This window comes from Xenopus tropicalis, chromosome 7 (genome assembly GCF_000004195.4).
Source record: "Xenopus tropicalis strain Nigerian chromosome 7, UCB_Xtro_10.0, whole genome shotgun sequence".
NCBI lineage: Eukaryota > Metazoa > Chordata > Amphibia > Anura > Pipidae > Xenopus > Xenopus tropicalis.
The window spans coordinates 88,133,375-88,150,656 of record NC_030683.2 but is presented as its reverse complement, the minus strand read 5'-3'; the positions used below and the strand labels follow the sequence as shown (position 1 = coordinate 88,150,656).

General features: G+C 40.4%; 2 protein-coding genes across 2 annotated transcripts in view; one reads left to right on the top strand and one right to left on the bottom strand.

The window, feature by feature from the left end:
• The window catches only part of ptpn11b (protein tyrosine phosphatase, non-receptor type 11, b), a 71,313-nt gene extending 65,562 nt beyond the window's left edge, over positions 1-5,751 (top strand). The window contains exons 11-16 of the mRNA NM_001015717.1: positions 423-577; positions 674-741; positions 2,161-2,312; positions 2,432-2,532; positions 3,382-3,504; positions 5,430-5,751. Coding sequence (NP_001015717.1) covers positions 423-577; positions 674-741; positions 2,161-2,312; positions 2,432-2,532; positions 3,382-3,466 — 561 coding nt within the window. The 3' untranslated portion in view covers positions 3,467-3,504; positions 5,430-5,751. The remainder of the gene's footprint in view (positions 1-422; positions 578-673; positions 742-2,160; positions 2,313-2,431; positions 2,533-3,381; positions 3,505-5,429) is intronic.
• Positions 5,752-10,631: 4,880 nt separating this feature from the next.
• rnf223 (ring finger protein 223) lies at positions 10,632-14,175 on the bottom strand. Its single transcript, XM_004916525.4, has 2 exons — positions 13,501-14,175; positions 10,632-13,013 (listed from the first exon to the last, which is right to left on the bottom strand). Exons 1-2 carry the CDS (start codon positions 13,851-13,853, stop codon positions 12,371-12,373), a joined length of 996 nt encoding a protein of 331 aa, XP_004916582.3. The 5' UTR covers positions 13,854-14,175; the 3' UTR covers positions 10,632-12,370.
• Positions 14,176-17,282: the final 3,107 nt, after the last annotated feature.

Here is a 17,282-nt window from a genome sequence, read left to right as displayed (position 1 = left end):
CAATAAAATTTGCGTTTTAAAGGTACCAGATTTCATTACAGTGTTGTGACATTTTCTCCGACCTTCGGCACTTGCTATTTGTCATGTCTTACGGAAATCACAGTTCCACTGTCCCACAGCTCACCCGTATGTAATTGGATAATAAACGGATCATTGACCATTCCTCATCTTTTTAGAGGCTGTCATGCAGATCAGAGTGCCAGAAATTGTCTCCTTAGTTTTCATCCCAGAGGCTTTTCAGTAATTACCTCTGAAGCATAATAATATGCTCCAACTTGATACACAGTGCCAAGGCATAAGTACCATATAAACACACTACTAATATAATCACAACATGCATCCTCTAAGAGCACATTGCTCAATTGCCTTACTCTATAGAAAGTCATTTTTCTCTTTACCTAATACTTAACTTGCCATCTTAGGTGGAGAGTCCACGTCCAATTTGGCACTACCAGTACCTGAGCTGGCCAGACCATGGGGTTCCGATTGAGCCTGGTGGAGTGCTCAGTTTTCTGGAGGAGATTAATGCAGCCCAGAAATATATTCCACATTCTGGACCGATAGTGGTGCACTGCAGGTATGGTAATGTTTGGACTGCCAGAGCCCAGTTTCATTAATGCCGAGATTTTTAACCTTTTTTATATTAACACATTTGACTTTTTTTCGCTTGCAGTGCTGGTATTGGGCGCACTGGAACAATAATAGTAATAGATATGCTGGTGGATATTATTAATAGACAAGGTAAATTGCATACTGTATCATCTTCTTTTCTATCTCTAATACCCGCACTGTCCCTCCATTCCATTTCTACACACACCCACACTGTCCCTCTACTCCATCTCTACACACACCCGCACTGTCCTGCCATTCCATCTCTACACACACCCACACTGTCCCTCTACTCCATCTCTACACACACCCACACAGTCCCTCCACTCCATCTCTACACACACCCACACTGTGCCTCTATTCTGGGGAGGACGCATTCCTATTCCTGCAGTAGCCTGACTTTCTGCCTGCTCTACTCTACTCCATCTCTACACACACCCGCACTGTCCTGCTATTCCATCTCTACACACACCCGCACTGTCCCTCCATTCTATCTCTACACACACCCACACTTTCCCTCTACTCCATCTCTACACACACCCGCACTGTCCTGCCATTCCATCTCTACACACACCCACACTGTCCCTCCACTCCATCTCTACACACACCCACACTGTGCCTCTATTCTGGGGAGGACGCATCCCTATTCCTGCAGTAGCCTGACTTTCTGCCTGCTCTACTCTACTCCATCTCTACACACACCCGCACTGTCCTGCCATTCCATCCCTACACACACCCGCACTGTCCTGCCATTCCATCTCTACACACACCCGCACTGTCCTGCCATTCCATCTCTACACACACCCGCACTGTCCCTCCATTCTATCTCTACACACACCCACACTTTCCCTCTACTCCATCTCTACACACACCCGCACTGTCCTGCCATTCCATCTCTACACACACCCACACTGTCCCTCCACTCCATCTCTACACACACCCACACTGTGCCTCTATTCTGGGGAGGACGCATCCCTATTCCTGCAGTAGCCTGACTTTCTGCCTGCTCTACTCTACTCCATCTCTACACACACCCGCACTGTCCTGCCATTCCATCCCTACACACACCCGCACTGTCCTGCCATTCCATCTCTACACACACCCGCACTGTCCTGCCATTCCATCTTAACACACACCCGCACTGTCCTGCCATTCCATCTTAACACACACCCGCACTGCCCCACCATTACATCTCTACACACTCCCACACTGTCCCTCCACTCCATCTCTGCACACACCCACACTGTGCCTCTATTCTTGGGAGGACGCATTCCTATTCCTATTCCTATTCCTGCAGTAGCCCGACTTTCTGCCTGCTTTATATATCTGCACCATGCAATGTCCTTTTATTTGTCTCTACTTTCACCTACACCATCCCTCCTTTCTGCCACTGTTTCCTGCATCTCTGCAGACTCCTACCCTATCCATTCATTGTGCCACTGCACACCCCTGCAATTTCTCTGTAATGTTATTCTCATCTTTTTACTAAATCTGCATTTTTTACACTTTATATTTGTGCATTATGTAAACTTGTTTTGCTGTGACTTGCAGGTTTGGATTGTGATATTGATATTCCAAAAACAATTCAGATGGTAAGGCAGCAGCGCTCAGGAATGGTACAGACTGAGGCTCAGTATAAATTCATTTACATGGCTGTGCAGAAATATATTGAGGTCAGGAAAAGACATTTGGAGGAAGAACAGGTGAGCAGTCATATGCAGATTTTTGTCTCTTGCAAGTTTTTGTTTTGACGTTAATCTTGGTAATTACAAACTATCCTTTTCTCGGAACCAAGAACTTACAATCATTTTGTTTGTAACAGATGGGAAAGCTAAAGGAGCGCGAGTATACCAACATTCAGTATTCAGTGGGGGAGAGGGCCAGAACCAAAGCACAACCAGCTGCCGCCCAAAGCCAGCACAGGTAAAGCCCTGGAGTGTAATAAGCATTATAAGTTGTTCTGCCTTAACTAAGCCAAACTATTTGCTGCTGGAGAATAGACTATTACAGTGTTTGTGTGGTTTGTTTACTATTTTTGACTTTGTATTGCAGTTTTTCCAACTTCTATATACTGCAGGTCAAGCTTTCATGTATTTTAACAAATTAACATTTAGGGACAAATGTGTCTAAAATAAACAATTTAATCTTTTCAAATCACACCTTGATTGATCCAGCTGTAGTCCACCTTATACTTACCGCCCCATGGTGCCTAAGGGCAGGTTTGAAAACTACTGCTACTAAGGGGCTGATTTACTAACCCACGAATCCGACCCGAATTGGAAAAGTTCCGACTTGAAAACGAACATTTTGCGACTTTTTCGTATGTTTTGCGATTTTTTTGGATTCTGTACGAATTTTTCGTTACCAATACGTTTTTTGCGTAAAAACGCGAGTTTTTCGTATCCATTACGAAAGTTGCGTAAAAAGTTGCGCATTTTTCGTAGCGTTAAAACTTACGCGAAAAATGCGCAACTTTTCGCGTAAGTTTTAACGCTACGCAAAATGCGCAACTTTTTACGCAACTTTCGTAATGGATAGGAAAACTCGCGTTTTTACGCAAAAATCGTATTGGATCCGAAAAATTCGTAAAGAATCCGAAAAAATCGCAAAACATACGAAAAAGTCGCAAAGTACCGATCATTACGAAAAAAACGCAATCGGACTCCATTCGACCCGTTCGTGGGTAAGTAAATCAGCCCCTAAGTGTGCAGTGCTGTTTCTTTTCTACATAAGCAACAAATAATTATGTTATTGTTGTTTTTGTTTTGCCAGGGTTAGTGATGATGCTGCTTGTGTCTATGAAAATCTGAACATTAGAAGCACACACATGTCAAGTACAAGTAATGCTGGCAGATAGAGCTTGGCTGCTGAAGAGACCCTCAGACTTGAGAACGAGTAAGGCTTTACCTTCCATGGGCTCTTTGGAAATGCATAAGGGAATGTCCAATGCTTCAGAAAATAAGAGATCCTCTGCACCAACTTATAGCAATATATGATAGAATATTAAAGTAGAACTAAACCCTAAAGCTGAATATGGCTAGAAATGCTTTAAATTTCAGTGTCTCTGTAGTAGTAATGATATAGGTCTTTACTGTTGTCTCAGGAGCTCTCCATCTTGGATAATGTTAGAACAATCCGGGACACTGCACATGCTCAGTGGGCTCTAGGCAGCTGTTGAGAGGCTAAGTTTAGGGGTCGTAGCAAATTGTCAATCATAAAATTAGGTTTGCCTGTCATATAAACTGATGCTATAGGCCTGACTAATTTCTGATGCTAATTGCACTGGTTTCAGAGCTGCCATAATCTGAATGGATTACTAATCAGCTTTATATTGTTACAGCTATATTCTGTATATACAGTATATTGTGCATCGGTCCCTAAGTTCAGTAGGTGACAGCAGCACAGAGAATGTGCAGGGACTCAGCAGAAAAGGGGGAGCTACTGGGGCATCTTTTGAGGCACAGATCTTCCCTGCTAAAGGGCTGAGGTTGCCTTGGGCTGGTACAGAGGCCCAAAACATAATATACAACATTTCTAGTCTATATTTTAAGACATTTTGTGCAAAATGCTAAATAAAATGCTCTTATCTTGAAACAAAACAGGGATTGTTTGTTCATATATTGCAATATATTCAAGCTAATTAACTTTATCACTCACCCCTGTTCTGGCTAGTCCTACAGTACGTTTTTTATCTCATTGCTTTAGGATTACAGTATTTCAACGTGCATTTTATAGGGACTTTTTACTCACAATCTTAAATCTCCCAGTTAAAAAAAAAAGTCCATAATAGTCTGCATGGGTTATATTCATAAATCTGCCCCTGGGGTTAGACATATGCCTAGAGTAAAACCATTTTGGGAGAGGATTGATATTGCAGAAAATGACACTTCTGTTTACTGCAGTTTTACTTAAATTCAAAATAATATTAATAACATCATATGGGTATTTAATCTGCAAGATCAGTATTTTTTGTGTACAATTTACAATTTAGAAAGTGATGTGAACAAGAGTAGTAGCAGGAAAAAGTATAAAAAGATTTATACCCTAGTTACGAGAATGAAGTGTTGACTTTATTATTATTATCCTAACTGGATCACATTGGTGGAAGAACAGTGCTTCTAGGCTCTTAGGGATTAAAGAACCAGGGTAAACTTTGCCAGTACAGGTATGGGATCCATTATCCAGAAATATTTTATCCAGAAAGCTCTGAATTAAAAGAAGGCTATTTATCTGTAGACACCTTTTTCTTTGTAATAATAAAACAGTATTAACCAATATATATAAATAATCCTTATTGGAAGCAAATAATCCTTTTGAGTTTAATGTTTAAATGATTTTTTAGCACACTTAGGGGCTGATTTACTTACCCACGAACGGGTCGAATGGAGTCCGATTGCGTTTTTTTCGTAATGATCGGTACTTTGCGATTTTTTCGTATGTTTTGCGATTTTTTCGCGTAAGTTTTAACGCTACGCAAAATGCGCAACTTTTTACGCAACTTTCGTAATGGATACGAAAAACTCGCGTTTTTACGCAAAAATCGTATTGGATCCGAAAAATTCGTACAGAATCCGAAAAAATCGCAAAACATACGAAAAAGTCGCAAAATATTTGTTTTCAAGTCGGAACTTTTCCAATTCGGGTCGGATTCGTGGGTTAGTAAATCAGCCCCTTAAGGTAGCTCCAAATTACAGAAAGACTTTTATCTGGAAAACCTCAGGTCCCAAGCATTTTGAATAACAGATCCTGTATTTGTCCTTATGCCCTAACATCATTTATGGACTGACATTTCTTTTTCATGTCTCAACTTGAACTCACAGGACATTACGTTTGGTCTCCACTTTCTGGCCACGGCTGTTTGGAGTTGCCCCCCAGTCCTGCAGCTTACCCCTGCCTAGCCCCCCGTGCCAGCTCCAGCAGAGGAGGCACAAGAGCGTGAGGAGGAGCGGATGTGCAATGAGGGAGAGCACACCTACAGTAACTTATTATGGAAGAACAATCTTTTCTTTGTTGCCTCAATGTTATGGCAAAGTATTTATTTTAAGTGCCTCGGAGAGTCCACTGAGTTTTCAGTCTTTTTATTTGTACTGTTTTACTCTTTGTTTTGTAGAAATGGATAATAAAATCTTTGTCTGTACAACACAAAGGGGAATTCTGGTGATTGCTTCAATAAATGAAAGCAGGCTGTCTGAATTGTCTGTATATTTTAATTATAACTGTAGACGAACCATTATGGGATTCTATATATGCCATTTATGTGCCAGAATAGATAATTTCAGATATGTTCTGTACCTAGGAACATACCCAGCTTATATGATCAGATGTTTTCTCTACAGCAACTAAACTGTTGCCATATCCTTAAGCAACATTTATATTTTCAGCTTGTTGCTTGTAGGTACGACTCCTGCAGTCAGAACTGAAATCCAGTACTTTATATTCAACCTCCTTGTAGACAAGCTTGGGTTCAGGTTCATTTTTAATGTGTGCATGATGTTTGCACGAAAACAACTTTAATTGAATGGATTCTGGAGGGCGATGCTATGTATTAGAGGCTCCTTTGGAAACATGATCATGGCAGTCTCTCCTCTATAGTTAAGTTGTCTGTTATTTGTTATAACTGTAGAAGAACTATTATGGGATTGTATATACACCATTTATGTGTCAGAATAGATCATTTCAGATATAGATGTTCTGTACGTAGGAACATACCCAGCTTATATGATCAGATGTTTTCTGTACATCTACGAAACTTTTGCATGGAGAATGGATTCTGAAGGGCAATGCTATGAATTACAGGCACCTTCGGAAACATGATCATGGCATTCTTTTCTCTATGTTGAGTTGTTATTTGTGAGTTGTTTGTCTCAATCTCTGTTTCCAAGTGTGACACTACACTACATAGGTGTCAGTTTCTGACTCCCAAAGAATCTCTTATGTCACACAACATAGTCTTAGATACTTTAAATGCTGTGTATTTAAGTAACACAAAAACATATTTTGTTCATACAACATTGGCATAGTATCAGGCAATGCCAGTGTTAGCCTATGGGGGCACTTGAGGATAAAGCACCTGAAACAGCCCTGTGGGACCCTACAGACTGGGAAACTATTATACAAAATGCTTGACGTCCCTTTCCCCTAATTGGTGCTCCAAGGGCCGAAACCAGGGCCTGCCAGGTATATTAAAAGACAAGAAAATTGCTTAAAATTCTCTGTTGGAAGTGCTATGGTTCCAGATACAAGCTAAAATAAGCTAAATCACTTACATTAAAGGGAATATTTCCCTAGAGACCAATAAGGGTGTATCACTTGGCTTCCTATTTGCATAGCCACTACAGACTGTAACAAACCCTGTCATTTATGCCATTTATACCACTTCAAAAGCAGCATAATTCACTGAAGTCAAGTCGAGAAATTCAGACGTCAAAACAGTTCTGACGTAAAAAGTGTTTGCACTCAGAGCTGTTATTTCTATGGCTTTATTTTTAACACTGCTTTTAACATCACTCGGTGCCTTTGTCCCTTGTCTGCACATATGTACAAAATCAATACATGGCTCTGTAAATAAATACTCGTTGTGCCATCACGGTGATGCTTGATGTAAATAGAAGCCTATTTTGTTACACAGCTTTATAAATATGCTCCTGTGGAAGGATCCTGCCACATTAATACATCTACGCTATTTATTTATATGATATTATATTTCTGGGTGCTAACCACAAGTTAAGTAGGTGCTGGACTTTAAACCATTTATAACTCTAGTTGTTTTCATGAGAAAGAAAATGCCTTACTGCTGATAGCTAAAGGTGTCCATATATTGAAAGGCTTTGAGAGATGGATGTTGGAAGGTGAGTAGAAGAACATATTTGATACTATTTATCTGTATAGTTGGATTTTACAGTTCACAGCACATCGACCCATTTTCATAAAAATATACTTTTTCAGTAGTATGTGCTATTGGGTAATCCTAAATAGAAAATTGCCATTTTAAGAATTAAGGGCCTCCTCCTGGGGTCATAGGATTCACAGTGCACATAAACAGGCCAAGGCACACATACATGCTAGGCCCCATCAGCCAATGAATGGACAGAGATCTGTCTTTTGCTTCCACACTTCTTCCTGTTGCAGTTAGAGCTGCATTATTTCTGGTCATGTGATCTCTGAGGGAACACACAGCCCATCACTAAATGGTGGATCAGGGGAAAGGATATAAAAGCACAATATTTACTGATTTATATATTCCAGTTTGGCGAGATTCTTTAATAGTTTAAATTATGTTAAGTAACCTATCTGTTGGTTAAGTATTCATTATGGGGGGTATAGTTTTCCTTTAAAGGGATACTGAATTGCCCAAGTCTTTGCTTTCTTCTAACTGGTAGTAAAGTGATCAAAACAAATTGCTGATTGGTTGCTATGGGAAACTGTTCTTTTGCAACTTAGGACCTAATTTTGTAATTTTGTCTGAAAGCAGATATTGTATAAAGTAGTGTCATTTTGGAGGAAAAAAATCTGAATTTAATAACTAACATTGTTACAATTTCTGTTTTTTTCTGGCAACAGAACCCCTATCTTGCTCTATGGATTCCAGACACACTGATTTAGATACAAGAAATACCCTTTATCTTAATGGCTCATTAACATTTACTACACTGCTTCCCAGATTGTCGGCCTGTGGATAAAGGCAGGGCGAGTATCCAGGGCAGTTTTTGGCCACTGAGTCAATGCTGAGCCCCTCGGCCGCATCGCTAGTGTACAGGGCACAATTGTGCTCTCTTCACTAGCAGAGCTGAATTTCTGTTTTAAAAAAATGGAAATTTGGCTCTTAAAGTTACCAGGATCGGCTTTTTGCCACCCCTGGTAACTTTGGGGGTGCTGCCGTCTGAGGCGAATTTCTCAACCCCCTACGAGTATCCACCCTTACACTTCAAAAATCTGATTGTTGTGCCAGCACCCAGAGCTGTCGTGTAAAATTAGAATTCCATGTGGACAGTTGCAATATTTACATTTCTGACTGATTGGTGGGCCCTGGGAATATCTTTCCATGCACTCTTGGTATTTGCAAAATGAAAGTAGGTAGGATCCCTCAGGCCAGTTGTGTCACTCCCTGTGTTACAAAACGTTTACAGTGAATATCTTTCCTTAAAGGGGTTGTCCACCTTTGAGTTAACAATGTAGATATTAATATTCTGACAGTGCTGTCCAACTTCTGCGGTGCCGAGGGCCGGAATTTCTGTAGCATACATGGTGGAGGGCCGCTAATGAAAGGCAGTTTTGGCCACTCCCCCTTTTTTTAACCACACCCACTTCAAACCACACCCATTTTATCACAATGGTGGTAGTGCAGCAAAAACCCAAATGCTTGGTCCACACTGCGGGGATATCAACAGTTATTCATATATGAAAGAATTATATTATGTCATATTAAGACACACCCTTAAATCCATATGCCTCCTCCTCCCTGTGGATAGGACAGCAACCCCCAGCACATAATTACAGGGACCATTTAATGGCTGTTTCCAACTACTAACAAACTCCCAGAACAAACCCCTGCCAGGTTCACCTCTCACAGGCAGCATAGGGCAGGCAGAGTATGGCACACACAGGCAGCACTCTGCCTCCCTTATGCTGCCTGTGTGTGCCATGCTCTGCCTGCCCTATGCTGCCTGTGTGTGCCATACTCTGCTTGCCCTATGCTGCCTGTGTGTGCCATACTCTGCCTGCCCTACCTGTGTGTGCGCCAAACTCTGCCTGCCCTACCTGTGTGTGCCATACCCTGCCTCCCCTATGCTGCCTGTGTGTGCCATACTCTGCCTGCCCTATGCGGTCTGTGTGTTCCATACTCTGCCTGCCCTTAGCTGTCTGTGTGTTCCATACCCTCCCTGCCCTATGCTGCCTATGTGACATACTATGCCTGCTCTATGCTGTTTGTGTGTTCCATATACACAGGCAGCATAGTCCAGGCAGTACATACAATGTCTGAGGTGTCTGAGATGTGAGCAGGTGAACAATGTGGATGATTACAGCCTGAGCCTGAGGTGTGAACCCTGCAGGGGGGAACAATGCAGAAACACAGGGGATTACATGTTTAAACAATACAGGGAGTTTACAGCCTGAATCTGAGGTGAGAACCATGCAGGGGGCCAGTTAATCTCAGTACTGATACTATTTAAATCTTACACAAAGGTAAGCCATCAAAGCAGCCAGACAGGTGGGGGGCCACACAGAGGGGGGTTGCGGGTCGCCAGTTGGACAGCACTGTTCTAAGATAATTTGCAATTGGTCTTCATTTTTTATTTGTAGTTTTTTAAAAAAATTTTAGTTTTTGTTAGGCAGCTCTCCAGCAGCTATTTGGTTGCTAGGATCTAAATTACCTTAGCAACTAGGGTGTGGTTTGAATGTAAGACTAATATATGAATAGAAATATAGAATAACTAATATAAAGTCAAAATGACAACCTGAGGAGGAATAGTTTTTTGGCTTGGGGGTCAGTGGCCCCTATTTTAAAGCTGCAAAGAGTTATAAGTACTTTGAAGTCAAATAATTCAAAAACCGTAAAAAAAGCAAATCATGAAGACTAATTCAAACGTTGCTTAGAACTGGTCTTTCTAAATGTTAACTTAAAGGTGACCCACCCCTTTAAGGTACAACTGAAACATTTTTATTGAAAAAACAAAGCAAGTCATTTAACTGTATGTTTGCAATGGTGAATGTTGTAAAATACTGTAAGACTGCATTTTTACTGTATAAAATGACTAACAACCCACAATCAACAGGTTTTGCCGGAATATGACATTACTTCAGGTGCTGCAGGATTTCTAGTAATTCCACATAGCAATACAAATATGTGCCTCTGAGCTTCTCCAAGGCGCCTGCCATGACCATGATTTGGAGGCACCACAATGGTTAATGGGTTAATGTAAAGAAAGCCTGGGGACTCTCCTATGAGCTCATGTTGCAGAAATCCCGTATATTCAAGGTATACAATAACATGTAGGAGATACCCAGTAACCTTCGACAATGGGTTTAGAAAAAGCATTCAACATTTTATTTGCAGTTAAAATAACTCGGATGTTTACAAAAATACACCTCCCCTCCAAATTTAAGGCTCTTTAAAAGAGCATATACAGATTTTTTTTTTACAGTTAAGGGCAGCTGTACTAAAACATTTGACATTTCTCATTTTTTTTATTCTAAAATATGAATAAACTGGTCTCCACGGCATTGCCGCGTGAAAAAATATCATCAAAAATCCGAACGTTTTGAAGCAAAAGAAGGATCCTCCAGGGAAGGGACATCTGCCAGTGACTTCTACATGATCTTGGCGAGTTTTAGCTGGTGAATTGTCTGATTTGGATTTTTAGCCGTTTTGACACATTAGTGCTATGTATCCGAATTGGATAAAAAATCCAATGGTCCTATTCTATTTAAAAAGATTTGCAGTTCTGTAGAGAGCCATTAGTGACATAACTTCTCTATTATCTGCTATGTAAATGTGTGCCCTATAGCCCTGTTTAGTTTAAACTGCTGCCCACAGCTTCACAGCAGCTAAGATATATGTGTATATATATGTATATACTATAACTCAGTCTCATATAACAAGCTCACAGTTTGTAGGTAATAGTATTTCAAATTTAAATGCATAGAAACTCCTTTGAGTCTTTGGTGTTACTAGTCCTTTAAAGGCTGTTTTGTAAAGAAACAATGTGGCTATGTGTAAGACTATGTGCTTTTATCATATTTGGAATATGGTTAATACTGTTATTTAGCTATTTATATATAAAACATGTTTTCAGACTCAAAATACAGCAGCTGATTATTGGCAGCAGGATGTTGGCTATAGTTCAATAGTGAGAGACACATTGGCACTTTATCATTACTGGAGGTGCATGACTTCAACTGATATTGCATTTCAAATATGTACAAATAGAGTCATGTTAAATAAATATATTTGTGTACCAGTTAACTCCTTAGGTGCCAGGAAGATCCACTGAAGTTTCTCTGGTTCCTTGTACAGAATGAGAGTTTTTTTTCTTTATGCACCCTCCTTTTTACAATATATCTACTATAACAGAATTCTCCAATGAATGCCTGCAAAATGCAGCCTGTAGTTCCTCCATCAATGTTCAGAATGCAAGAAGCTGCAGTTCAGCAGTGGGAGACCCATTGGTTGCCTGAGTACCGGTGCTGGAATAAAATTGCTGGGCAAAGAATAATACATGCAATGTTTCAGTTAAAGTTTTTAGTTACAATTAATTCCCATGTAACTCTACAAAATGATGGTGGCTAGCATAATAAACAGTTCTGTGTATAAAGAAATGTATTGTTCTGCCTCATAAATAAGATAAGTATGAGGAAGTTGTCCACTTGTGTGTGAGCTTCCTTCTTCTCCAGCATGCTGCATAACGTGGATATAGAATGATATGCTAGGTGCAATACCCCATAGTTTGATAGATGTAAAAAGCCAGAATGAAACTGAAAAGTCTCCAGCTTAAAGAGGTTCCACAGTTAACACTGTTGGTAAAACATTCCCTGTTCTGTGGCCATAGTCACAAGATTCTGTACTAAGTCTTTCCGTTCATCTATTGGCTGCTTTAATTGGGCAAAACTCCTTTCTGTACCCACCTGTGCCTGCCCACATCTGAGCTAAAGTCTAGGAAATGTATTTCCTCTCCCTTTTGGAAAATACTCATAGCAACAGGATGCAAGGATGTAAACTTGAAAGTGCCACATCAGCCTAGGCGCCACTGGTATAAGTACAGTTTCATACTCCATGGGTCACCACTGCTGGAACAACAGGTATCCTAGTAGGAACAGGTTCTGACGTGCATCGTAGGCTGCCAGTCTTTAGTATACACTCAACTGGCCAAAGGAGGATACAAAACAAGACAGCCACAATAAATGCTATGAGTAGAAGCCTCTTCCAGTCACTGCAGCCCCTGAAACAACCTCGGCGTTGCCTTGGTTCAGTGGGGCTGTCCTTTTTGCTTAGTCCAATGTCCACACAAATGCACAGATCATGCTGGTCTGGGTTTGTCTCAGGTGGCTTTTTGTAACAGAGCTTGTTCCCTTCAATCCAGACTGGTTCTTCATGCTGAAGGTGGGCTGGCAAGGTGGACAGCAGTTCTTGGCTCGTTTGTAAGGCTGGGGCACCATCATCTGGGATGTGTGTAGGCTGTCGACAAAATGGGCACAAGACATCCTCTGCTTGTTTTTCAGGTGGGAGGGCAGCTACCAGCCTTGCCACACACTCTAGGCACAAAGTATGTGAGCACTGCAGTAACTTGGGCGTTTTAAAGATGTTGTCATATTTGGTGAAGCAGATGGAGCACTCTAGCCTGGAATCAGGATCTTCTGCTGTATCTATCTGAGTGTGCCAGATTTCAGTAGGTGCATCCATAATTGACCTGGAAAAGAAGAGGTAATACTAAATTTCAGAGTCATTTTAAAGTATACATTACTTACTTACTAAAGGGCATGCGTGGCTAAATTACACTGATCTGCTACAAAATGTGGGCCCTCTTCTTTAAACAAATGGCCCCATACCCCTGATTGGGGGGTCACTAGTCAACCAAGTGTTATGCTCTGGGATAATAATGCAGGACCCCAAATGAACCAAATGTCAGTTTGGTGGCAGATCACTGAATAACTGGATGATATGCCCCTAGCAGCTTTCAGGTCCCCTTGCTTAATCTACAAGTAGGCAATGCCTGCACATTTTCCCAAAGTGGTGGGGGTTAAATAAAGTCCAACACATGAAGGAAAGCAACAACATGCAACTTAGTTTTCCTTAAGATCTTACTTACAATAAATTAGTCCTGTATGAGTGCAATATCCCCAAATCAAAATAAAGGTAATGTCCCTCTCTGCTCTCTGATCTAGTTACCTACATACCTGGATGTTTTATTGCCAACTTTTCCGCAATAGGCTGGACGTATAGACTGCACTCTCTCCGCACTGCTGGCTAGGGGCAATCTAAATGCAGATTTGCTCCACTTTTTATTTAAGTAATTACAAGTGAATAGATTATCTCTCCTGATAATAAATAAGGTAATATTTAGCCACAGTTTTCTGGAAAGTTTTCTGCATAATCCAGTGATAGCTGCTCTGTTGCTGCCATACCACACGCCCATCAGGTACGGAAATAGACAATCATCTGCCATGTCATGCTTACACTGGCTGCAACAGGTATTTTCCCTGCAGGCTTTTTCCTTGTTAGACCCTGGTGTTGAAACAGTCCCACTCATTCTTTACTGTGTATGGAGAAACATCTTACATCATACCAGGAAATTATTTGTATTTTCATTCCTTTCCCTAAAAGTTTGCCATTTATTGGAGGCTGAAATAGTTATTTCTTTGTTTGCTATTTTGCATTTTATTTGGATCATTGCTGAATATGTAGATCTGACTGGTGATAAGTAGAACTTTCACAGAACTGATCAGTCAACACTTAAGCTGATCATAGGCTTAGGGGGCCATTTTCTAACTGTCGGATATTTTTTTCCCCGATTCACAGAAAAAAAAGTTGTGACTTAAAACGGCTAAAAATCCAAATCCGACAATTCACCAGCTAAAACTTGCTGAGATCATGTAGAATCAGTGGCAGTTGTCTCTTCCCTTTCCTGGAGGATCCTTCTTTTGCTTTGAAACATTAGAGGTTTAGGGTTTTTGACGCTGTTTTTTTGTGCGACAGTAGAAAAAAGTTGAAAAATTGAATTTTCACAACTTTTCTATGACTTTTCCTGCACTGACTTTTTCAGTAATTTTTTTTTTTAGTAAAACTTTCATGTAAATTAGTTTATTTTTAGAATAAAAAAATGAGAAATGTTTAGCGCTTAATAATCAGGGACAGATTTACTAAAACTCTAACATTTTCTCATTTTTTATTTTTAAAAATTAGACTAAATTCACTTCCAGGAATGTCTGACATTTACAAAAAATCCAAACTGAAAACGTTAGTGTGGGAAAAAGTAGCCGAAACTGCCAATTGTTGCCCTGAAAACTCAAATTTTCACAGAAAAACCAACATCAAAAATCCAAAACCTCTAATGTTCTGAGGCAAAAGAAGAACGTGCACTTTATGGACAGGAGCTATTAAATTAAATTAAATTAAATAGACATGCTTCTGCCAGGCACAAACTGCTATGGCACGTGCTGTGTTCTCCTGTATCTGATATGGGCATGCTGTCTCCCATGCCACTAATATCTACAGTTAGTATTACTGGTTGTATATATAGTTTATGTATGTGAGTGTATAGATTGGTTAGTATAGGTTGTGTGCTGGGTTTACTCGGATGGGTTGAACTTGATGGACAATGGTCTTTTTTCAACTCTATGTAACTATGTAACATTGGCATCAAGTGAATACTCCTTGTGCTTCAAGTTCCCCAAAATATACATACATGAGCCTCCACTGATGCTATTTATTTATGTGACGTAATTTATAGCACTGAAACCAATGGCACCTGTGTACTGAATCTGCAGTATATGGTAGGATTAAATGGAAGTAGAAGCGGAGCGCCGGGCAATAGTTTAGTAAAAACATATATTTATTTCCATATCATTAAAAACATGATAAACATAGAGGAGTGTTCTCACCCATACAGCTGTATAAGCTGTATAAGCTGTATGGGTGAGAACACTCCTCTATGTTTATCATGTTTTTAATGATATGGAAATAAATATATGTTTTTACTAAACTATTGCCCGGCGCTCCGCTTCTACTTCCATTTTTTCCCTTTGAATTTTGGCCCTGTCGGGGGCCATTGGGGAGCATGGTAGCGCCGTGTGCATGTTACAGCCTGCTATCCTGGTGTGTGCTCCCCTTATTGCTTTTTGTATGGTAGGATTAAATTGCATAACAAAACAATTATAAAACTCTACTAGGGTTGTCGTCTGACTGGTTTTAAATGCCAGTTTTACCTAGCGCAGTCCAGTCTGATAACATCAAAAGTTTGAAATGTGGAAAATTTGTCAATACTTTGATCATGCGCTGGGGGGCACAGAGGATTCTGTCATGCACTTCTTGGGACAAAGGTGTTATGGGAGATTGAAGGACATCACTTTGAGGGTGTAGGGGGGGAAACTAGACCTTTAGAGACCAGTGATCCCCAACCAATGGCTTGTGGGTAACATGTTGCTCGCCTCCCCCTTTTGATGTTGCTCCCAGTGGCCTCGAAGTAGGTGCCATTTTTGAATTTCTGGCTTGGAGGCAAGTTTTGGAAGCACAAAGACACAGTATTACTCCAAGCAGAGCCTCACGCAGGCAAGCAGTCCACACGGGGCTACCAAATAGCCAATCAGAGTCCTTTTTTGGCATCCCCAAAGAACTTTTTTTATGCTTGTGTGGCTCACCAATCCTTTTATAACTGACTGACTCAACAGTAAAAAGGTTGAAAATCCATGTTACAGACACTACAAGGCCTCATACAGAGTTTTATTCTAAACTAACATCATTACAATTTTAAAGTAATCTCTTTTTTTATATTGTTTGCATTAGGAAATATGTAACAGAGTGTAGCCGAAGGTGCCTGTAGTAGCCGGAGTCAAAAAATGACTTAGATATTTGCTCCCTTGTGTTTTTTAAGTCTGAGCATCTTTCAACACAACTTCATCATAAGCAGCTCGGGACAGCACTTCTTTATGGCCCCAGACACTGACCTCATCCTTCTACATTTTACTGTATCTGATCCCCTGTCAACAGCAGAGTCTTAACTGAGCCTGTTTATGTTGATAGGCCTGCCATATAGATTACACAAAGTTGCATTTTAACATTGGCTGACTAATTATGAAAATATCAAAGGGTCATGGGTCTGAAGGCAAAGTGGGCTGATGTACTTGATGGGATGTATATTAACACAAAGACATGGATTTTCTTTCAAGCGAATCAGCTGAGCCTTTCCCAGAGGTGCAGAGGGTATGACAATTGCCCTTAAATCAAATTCTAGTGCCTGTTTAGCTCTTTGAAAGGAAATTGTTTTCACTGTAGGAAATCATTTTTTAGGATAAAAACCTTCTTTAAGTTCACTGAGGACCCCACTTTCTTCAAAACCATCATTCACATTCCTGTGCTAATGTACACAGAGCCAAAGTGGAACAGTTGTTATATATTAAACATAATTAAAATCCCCTGCACATTAATGCTGTCAGGTTAAAGGGAAAATAGATTTGAAAAATATACAGTCCCAGTGAATTTTCTAGGGTACACAGCACCAACTGATTAATTTATTTGAATTTGCTAAGATTATCTTCATGCGGTGTGACAGATGGCGTACACAATATTATCACAAGAATTCTCTATCTATTTATGCAATATGTCCATTTTGCAAATTCACTGTGTGTAAAGGGTGACTGTGCATTCAGCAACCAGGCCCCACCTAGTAATTAACCCTTGAAGCTTCCCCATTTGCCCAACAACCCCATTACCCCAAAAGCAGTGCAATGTGTTTGAAAGTAAAAAGGCCACTGTGTGTCATAAGACTATAAGACTAGTTCATCCCATTTTTATTTTCATTATGCTACTTATTATTATGTAGAATTGGCCATTCTCCAACTGATCTTTGTCCAGCTACCCTCATCACACGCACGCTCATGTTGCTCAAAATGCCATCTGCAAAGATGTTCAGATATTTTCTACCCATGAAATAACTCAGAAAGGTATCAATAGCCGACTCAGT

What these genes read in the sequence shown, in the direction of transcription:
- rnf223 (XM_004916525.4), bottom strand. Translation starts at nt 13,853, where the DNA reads ATGAGTGGGACTGTTTCAACACCAGGGTCTAACAAGGAAAAAGCCTGC. An exon ending in GTTGGCAATAAAACATCCAG is followed by an intron (nt 13,014 to 13,500) that starts GTATGTAGGTAA and finishes CTTCTTTTCCAG; the next exon opens with GTCAATTATGGATGCACCTA.